The 8,896-nt window shown below is 42.5% G+C and overlaps 1 protein-coding gene across 1 annotated transcript; it reads right to left on the bottom strand.

Moving 5' to 3' along the window:
- Positions 1-389: 389 nt before the first annotated feature.
- LOC131252605 (glycerol-3-phosphate 2-O-acyltransferase 6-like) lies at positions 390-5,878 on the bottom strand. Its single transcript, XM_058253232.1, has 2 exons — positions 5,195-5,878; positions 390-1,606 (listed from the first exon to the last, which is right to left on the bottom strand). The coding sequence occupies exons 1-2, from the start codon at positions 5,807-5,809 to the stop codon at positions 719-721; spliced, it is 1,503 nt and encodes a 500-aa protein (XP_058109215.1). The 5' UTR covers positions 5,810-5,878; the 3' UTR covers positions 390-718.
- Positions 5,879-8,896: the final 3,018 nt, after the last annotated feature.

Below are 8,896 nucleotides of genomic sequence, written 5' to 3'. Positions count from 1 at the left end.
GGGTCTGCACCATGTTACCAAACCAAGACGAATATCCCGATAAAAGACTGATGATCTGTGTCCCACCATGCAGTGTGACTCGCATGAGTTTTTCTCAGTTTGACCTTTCCACCTTCTCATAGTAGCCTCATACACAAATCCATGGTTGGCATCCCGTCCTCACTATTTCTCGTAATGCCGCAACCGGGGTTGAAAATGCTGCTAAACAGATCGAATGGCTAGATTTTCCAACTCATACAATGCCCCATTGTGTTTTCATTGTGGGGGCCTATATATATATATATATATATATATATATATATATATATATATAGAGAGAGAGAGAGAGAGAGAGAGAGAGAGAGAGAGAGAGAGAGAGCCAAGGTGCAACCACCCAATTCATGGGAGCCTTTAAAGAACAAACATGCATCTTAAATTGCAAATCCTCGTGAAATCCATGACTCGACCACATCACAAACCTTTAACCGCTGTGACATGTCCCCCCCTCAACCGTTCATCACAACATTCAATTCCATTCAATGGACCACCAACCACCTAACCCAACCCCTAAACACCACCGTTATGACTCACCGGGTTCGGGTACCTGATATCCACTAACAAAAAGCATTCACATAAAATCTATTTATATATATTGAAATATATATAGATAGACAGATTATTATCATGATGTTTCCAAACGTAAACAAACAACATAAATAAAAACAGGCAATTTCTCTTCTTAAGCCTTCTCCTTCTCTTTCTCTGTCTCTTTCATGGAAGGGATCCGACCATCAGTCCCAGCCAGCATTCCGTACTTGTCCTTCCTAGTGAAACTGGTACACTCAAACCCGAGTGTCCCAGCCAGGACCCGTTGGATATAGTTGGCCACTTCAATCGCTGACTTCCCCCCGGTGCATGTTAGCTCGGTCGGCAGCTGGCTCAGGAATGTTATCTCATACGTGGGCATTGGATTCATGAAGAAGAAATACGGGTCCATGAGCTTCCACCCACGGACCGTCGTACCATGGAACATGCTTTGTTTGTTTTTGATTGCTACCGGGACGATCTGGTCCGTCAGTTCGGCGAAGAGTGCACTGAATCGCAAAAGGAACGGTTCACGACAGGTAGTCCCCTCAGGACAGATCACCAGATCACCTTCTTGTAACAACCGTTTGATGTTTGCCGCGTCCTTCTCACGCTCACGTGTCAATGCCACGGCCTTGATTGGCGAGATCAGCTCAGAAAACTTGCTTATGCTGTAAGTAACACAGCTAATCTTGCGACCCAAAGCGACGGCTGTGATCACTGGATCAAGAACGGTTCGATGGTTGCAAACAAAGAGGACCCCACTTTGTCCACGACGAGGAGCTGGGGGAGGATTGCCTTTGACGATGAGCTTGATGCCGAGGATTTTGTACATGTGTCGGACGATTCGTTCTGGTAGTGGGACGTTGAGATAGACCCTGAGGAGAGAGAGAATGAAACCAATCGGCATCCATAGGAAGGTGAGAAGGGCGATTATTGGGGTGGGCCTTTGGACTAATCGGCCATCATGGAGAACGATCGGGCTCAAGAGCTTGTTTCTTGGGACGGGTTCGCATTTCGTTTTTGGCACTATGAAACCCTCCTGCACACACGTGGACATTTCTTCACACGTACAAAATAATAATAATAAATTAAGGATTTTAAAATAAGGCACGGATTAATTAAATATCTGGCCATTAGAACAGGAATCAGCATTGCATCCAATCCGTCCATCACATCCAAAACTCAACTGGGACCCACTACAGAGAACAGATGCGATGGGATGATCACCATTTAAAAAAAAAAAAAAAAAAAACTGTGTGGGGTCCATCACGTTTTTATATGTTATCCAATCCATTCAAAAGATGTACCCCAGTACGATGAATAGACAGAAGAAAAAATCCAACCATTCTAAAACTCAGGTGGGCCACATGATATGATTTTAGATATTTAGGTATGATCACATATGATGTGGCCCACCTGAGTTCAGGAGCAGGTTGAATTTTAAGTGCGAATTAATGGATGGAAATCCAAACCATGCAAATCCTTGACTCAGATTGTGGATGGAGATGTTAATAACCATCTGTTTTTTTTTTTTTTTCGTTGAATTATGACCACTCGCTGTTTTACTCTCAACCACCCATGGGATAACCACCAATCGTATGGTTAGGATTGCTCGATCTGCGTCATTTATAATCAATGCTCCATCCACAAAGTCGCCAACAATTTTTGGATGGTTGTATAGCCCCACATGAGCGTCACGAAATAGAAGTGATTGTGACGAGACAAAGATGCACTGATTAATGTAGCTTTTCCAATGTTAGTGAAATTCGTGGGTAGTTGGAAATTGAATGGAATAAGACAACATCTGATGGGGAAAAAAATAGTAGAGCGTTTGGGTTAGTTTGGAAATGAGAAAAAGTAAGATAAAAAGCCTCTATCTAGGGCTTGTGAAGCCTTAACGTGGAAAAAGGTCGTAGTCCTACATGCCGGTGCATGTCTCAATCACCATAAGATCATGGATCAGACGTGATTTGACCCTGTTGAGATGATGAGGAATGAGAGGGACCCACTTCATGACTCTCACGCTCGTGTAACCCGGACTCTAGAGGACTAGTTCAGTCACACATGCGCCAATCAGGCATGTGTGTGAGATTCTGAACGTTCATCATGTTTGACCTATTCAAAAATTTGGTGGGTCCACTCATTAGGTAGACCTCACGTAACCAACGTCATTTCTGTTACGAGAATTATTTGATACTCTGGAAATGTACAACACTTGATACACAGGCGATCAGAGATGGTACACGGTGCTTACACTAACCTAAATTAAACATATTAAATTATGGAGTCCACTTTTTCTACGTTGCTATCCAAAGAACAGATTGGCTGAGGAAGGTGTGAAATAATTAGGCCATGTGCCTGTGCCAGAAATAGACTCTACACAAAACATTCTTAAAAGTTGAAGAAAGATTATTAGAGAATGGACTCTACATAAAACATGTTTGAAAGTCGAAGGAGGATCATTACACATTAATATCTCAACTATAACTTTCAATAAATATAGGCAAATCCGTAGGTTGGATAATTGATATAATTGTAATTTTTGGTGCAGTGATACATAGGACTTGGGACTCATTATTTGCACTCATTAATTTGAACTACTTTTATGATACGTATGAAATTTCCAAGCAATTTCTAACCACCTGCATATCATCCATCACAGCGCCAGAGTATTAAGGTTTTTTTTCTTCTTTCTTTTTTTGGCACGTGTGCCAGCCTAGTTTTGGCCTGACGAATGGACGAAATAGAATCTATGAGATGAGCGGCTAGAAAGCCACTAGCAAACGCCCTGTTGACTGGACTCTCATGGGCTACTGTGTTGTATGTGCTTTATCACCCAATCCATCCGTTGTACCAGCTCATTTTAAGACATGAGGCCGAAATTGAATCATTTCCTAAGGCTCAAGGGGACCACACCACAGGAAACAGTTAGAATCCACGGCTACTTTAAAACCTGGTGGGTCTATATAAGTTTTGGATCATGCTGCTATTTGTATTTTCCATTTATCTGTCTTTGTGACTTGTGAATAGGTTGGAAAACAAATAAATATTTCTGTGGACCTAGGGTGGTTTCAACGGTGGTAATTATTCCCTGTATTTATTGTGGTGTGGTCCACTTGAGCTTTAAATATACTTCAATTTTGTACTCATAAATTAAAATGAGCTGGAAAAATGGATGGATAGTGTAGATTGAACACACACATGGTGTGCCACACAGAGTCCGGTCATCAGGGATATCGGTGATGTTGAGGTACAGGTCAGAAAGCTATTCCACCACCCTAATAAATGGACGCGGTTTGGCCGGTGACCCCAACAATAGCCAGCTAGCTTGTCAAAGATTTATAGCCCCACCATGATGCATGTGTGGTATCCACGTGGTCCGTCCATTTTGCCAGCTCAGTTCAAGGCATGAGCCCAAAAATGAAGTAGATCCCAACATGAATGGACCACACCGTAAGAAATAAAGATTGTAATGGCTCTGAAAAGTCTTTGATATGGTTAACATTCAATCCCCGTATTTCCAGTTGTGTAGAGTGGACCGTTGGATCTACCTTAGTTTTTGGTTCATGTCCTAAAATGAGCCGAAAAAAAAAGGATGGACAGCGTGGATAAAATAAGTACATGATGGTGGGGCCCACAGCTCACAGCTCTGACATCAGGTAGCTGGCAGGTGTTGGGTCACCGGCCAAACCGCGTCCATAATAAATCTAATGGATGCTAGGCCCCACGTCGAACACTGTTCAATTATGGAATGGACATGATCAGACAGTCATGGATGTGCCACGTCATCAAATGCAGAAAACAACAATATTTGAAAATAAATTTGAAGAAAAGAAAAGTCGCGAGAGGAGTAAGCTAAGGAGCTCTGTAAAGGGGAATTACACGTGGACATTTACAGAACATCTCATGCATTTAATTCGATTAAAAAAAAAACAAAAAAACAAAACAAAACAAAACATATGAAATGTTAGTGAATCCCTACGGACGGATCCCATCTGACAATTTCAAACAGTGGACCCCACCATGAAGATGGCATATCTCAAAAACTAGGTAGGTCCACGGACACTGCGATCCACACCGTCAAATCACTAGACGGTTGTAGGTTCTCTTTAGAAATCTCTCCTAAACTAGATGAACTTAAAGCCAAAAGCAGAAAACGAAAATGAAATGCACCCAAATCCTCCCAAGTAGGAAGTCTTACTGAGGATAGACATGAACGAAGGTCACAATCACAAGCAAAATTCATCCAAACAAACCAACGGCTGAGAGAAAACACATTCAATTCATACTTAAAAACTCTAAAGAAGATTACCAGTTTCATTCTCTAAATAGATCTCATGCATCAAACTAGCAAAAGACATAACAACAACAACAACAACAACAACAACAACAAAAAAAAACCGTATGCGCACAATCTGCACCGTTCATCAGACGGGAACCGCCGTGAACATGTCACAGCCCAAAAACGATGCCAATCCAGTGGACCATTTAAATGAGATGACCAGTGGTCTATCTTCCATGTATTCACGTAGCCCACCAGATGAATGGCTCAGATCATGCGCTGCAATTCTCAACAAAAAGAAAATTATGAAAATCATATAGTGACTGAGAGATCAAGAGAACAAACCTTGCATATAGACATGAACTGAAAATCAGTCTCTCTATCACCCATCCCTAAATCCGGCATGTTCTCGCCGAATTCACGCTCTACAGCCTCTTTCTTGAGCTCTCCGACAAGGACACCAGGCTTCATAACAAACCCAGTTGCCCTACCAGATTTCGAGACCTCAAGCTCGGTCCCGAGGACCTTATCAGCCCCAAGATAGCTTTTAACAAAGGGCTCCACCATAATTCTAGGGTTTGCAGTAACAATATACCGCTTGCCGAAAGAGCTGAACACTCTCCAGCTATCTGGGTGGACGTCCTCGGCATAGAATTTTGGGAGGACAGACCGTGATGCGATCTCGATGTCTCTCACCTTCAATCCTGCGAATGAGATGAACATGAACATCTTGATAGCAAGCGATTCGGAGAAGAAGATGTAGATAATATAGACGACTGGGACCGACGCCAGGAGAAGAATTCCTCGGAGGATGCTGCCGCATTCGAGGGCGATGAGCATGAAGTAAGGGAATGCGCTGCGGGATAGGAGTAGGGTCCCATCTAGATCAGCAGCTACCGTCTGGTTCGACCTTCCTTCAGAGCTGCATTTCGAGATTGGATCGAAACGGTGAGCCCCCATTAGAGTACAGCTGTGAGAGAGAGAGAGAGAGAGAGAGAGAGAGAGAGAGAGAGGTGTGATTTTGTGTGGGTGTGATGGAGCGAGGGGGGAATTTAAATGGAGGGGGGAAAGAAGAGCATGTTGTTAGAGAAATGGTCTTGTGGGTTACGTGCATGGAAGCTTTTTATATACACATGGTTGTATTTGGAGTTATTGGTGTTGACATTAACTATCTGGACCGTCCAATAGATTCATTTCACTCATTTCAGCTACTTTACAAAATTCACAGGTATCGGATGGTCTTGATGTCGCAACGAGTTCTAGATTTTATTAACAATCCACTGATTTTTGCATGACTATGGTTGGGTGGTTTGATCATCTGATCATTCTGATTTTAATGAGTTTTCTATGAAGAGTGGACTGGATCTAATGGACGGTCCAGATAGGTGGTGGGTATGCCAACGTGCCCAAATACAGCTAGGTTTCCATACACTTCACCCACTACATCATTAGTAAATCACCCAGTTTAATACATCGAGGGTCTCTATCTTAGAGAGATAAACCTTTGGAAAAATGATAAAGGTGTAACGAGGAGAACCCTTTGGTTGTAGAAACTTATATCGACCGTACACGTGGCATGGGATGTTGTAAATATCCGTATCTTCCATCTAGTTGACCCTTTGATGGATGGTACACCTCTCAAAGACCATATCAATGGGATGATTATTGAAGCATGTGGCTGTCCTTGAAATAGGGTAGAAAACAGTACAGGGTAATTTAACAGTTGGTATACAGCTGAGGTAGTAAAAGAAAGTGACAGCGTAGATCATCAGGGCTATGTTATTTCTAAATGAAGGGCCATCGATGGTGGGGCAAACAATTGGGACGGTTGAGATTAGTAGTTTTTCCTGACACGTGTACGGTGGAGAGTAGTATTTACAGTAGGGGAGGTGGGAGGTATCATTTTCCAGAGCGTTTTGGATACGTGGGCGTTTAAATTAGGGCAGGTGTGAGGAGGGTCGAGTGGTTGAAAGTTGAAACCAACGTATCCTTACATTGAATTAGCCTACCTTTTGGACGGCGCCGATTCCAAGCTTGCTCATTTGTTCTTAGGCTCCGGGTTAAGGGGAAAGTTATAGCCTCATATTGGCTCAGCTCGGCTCGATTCCCTCCTGGTTAGAAAGTTGGAATTTTTGTTTGAAGGTTTTCTTTTCTTTCACCCTTTTACTTTTACTTTGGGAGGATTTAAAATTAAGTAATATATACAATAATTAAAAAAAAAAAAAACTACATTTTTTAAATTTTCTTCCACATAGCTAAGATATAAAATGAGGATTTTCAATCACTTTCAACTATATATCATAAATGCACTCCTACCATTTTTGGTATAAACTCATGTTACCAAATGCATTTTTTAATTATGAAATATTGAAAATTCTTACTTTAAACACGATTTGTTCAACAGATGATGTGTTTGAATTTTTCAGTTAAAATTCATAACCAAAGTGTTGAAAGATTTCTTGTTAAAGGCGGAAGGTTCGAAATCCAAAACCAACTGCAGTATATCTATTGTCAGAAAATTTGACTAGTCCCTCACAAGGGAAGAGAGACAGTTATCTACAAGTGATATGCTTTCGAGCTGGGGAAAATCTCCCGAGATGAGGTAATCAAGGTCAGAACAGAAGGGTCATCAACACGGGTCGAGTAGTTCCTTCGGCTTAGAGATGAGATGTTGAGTTGAGCCGTCAAGGGATAGAGCTCGGTCTAAGCTCGATAAGAGAGGACTCGCCCCACCAGTAATATCTATAACACATGTCAGGGAAGCATTTTGAGCTGACCAAGTCGACCATTGCCAGAGAGGCGGTATAAGGAATCCGGAGAGAATCTCGCCCCAAAATACGGAAGAGATGAGGATCTAGCCTGATCTCGATCAAAGATCACTCTGACATATTCGGGATAAGAATCCTGCCAAATCAGGGACCCTCTAGCATAGCAGAGTAGGATACGGAGGTCCGAAACCTTCTCCTACACCCTATATATACGACCATGGATTCTGAACCAAGGGGAGGGGAGAAAAGAGGTAACACATCTAAGCCTAATTTACTTTTTAGCAATCATCGTTTAGAAGCCTAACTTTGGCATCAAAGGGGCCACAACCACCCACTGACACCCTTCTCCCCGTTGCTCTTATTTTCTCTAGGCTTTGTAGATCTAACAGAGGGCACAGTTCGACATCAACTCGTCTATTGGCCAGATTTCGGCGACAGTAGATTGACATCGTCTATGGAAATCACGAGCCATGTTCTCACCTTCTTGAGTAGCTACAACTTTTCCTAGCCCTCCATTCGATGGTAAAGAGCAAATAGAAGGCTCTGACTGCAGCCGAGTCCTCCAACCAGGCCTTGTATGGGAAGGAGTAGGCTCCGCGGTCACCTCCCCTAGTCCCAACCACCCTCATAGGTTGTGGTCCATAAATTGTAAAATTAGGGAAGCTGGCTTGTTTATCTTGAGAACTAGATCGGAACCCTAGCCAATAATGTGGATCACATCATAAGGTTGCTAGAGAGGGAACAAGCATCATCAGTTAACTAATAGGAGGTGAGGCATGCGACAACTGAGCAGTCATGCGGCCCTCTACAATCGCACCCCAAACAGCATCGAGGGCAAGTACGAGCTGGAGGAAGCCTCACTGCCCTAGGCCAAACATGGGCAACTACAAAGCTCGTCAAATCTAACTTGCACCATACCCTTGATGAGACGCAACAAACTCAAGGGAAAGCCTTAGAAGCCATGGTTGAAAGCAAGGTACCCTAAGGGTAAAAATCAAAGAGATTCGGTGTCACGCCCCATACTCGGAAACTGGGCTCATAAAATTTTCAATTGCTGAATCTGGTGCCGACAGCCTCCGTAGTACCCCATTTTCGGCTCCCAGCATCCAACGCCAGATTCCGATCCTAGGATTCTACAAGGAGAATTTTCTAACATACATTTATCCCATAAGAAGTATAACACAAGTATACCAAATCACAAAGACAACATTATCATCACATATTCACTAATATAATTAGTTGAATACAATGCTGAAAGGAAAAAATACATATATCAAAA

The sequence above is a fragment of the Magnolia sinica genome, chromosome 8 (genome assembly GCF_029962835.1).
Source record: "Magnolia sinica isolate HGM2019 chromosome 8, MsV1, whole genome shotgun sequence".
In the NCBI taxonomy this organism is placed as follows: domain Eukaryota; kingdom Viridiplantae; phylum Streptophyta; class Magnoliopsida; order Magnoliales; family Magnoliaceae; genus Magnolia; species Magnolia sinica.
This window is presented reverse-complemented; position numbering and strand designations above follow the sequence as displayed.

What these genes read in the sequence shown, in the direction of transcription:
- LOC131252605 (XM_058253232.1), bottom strand. Translation starts at nt 5,809, where the DNA reads ATGGGGGCTCACCGTTTCGATCCAATCTCGAAATGCAGCTCTGAAGGA. An exon ending in AGTTCATGTCTATATGCAAG is followed by an intron (nt 1,607 to 5,194) that starts GTTTGTTCTCTT and finishes ACGTGTGTGCAG; the next exon opens with GAGGGTTTCATAGTGCCAAA.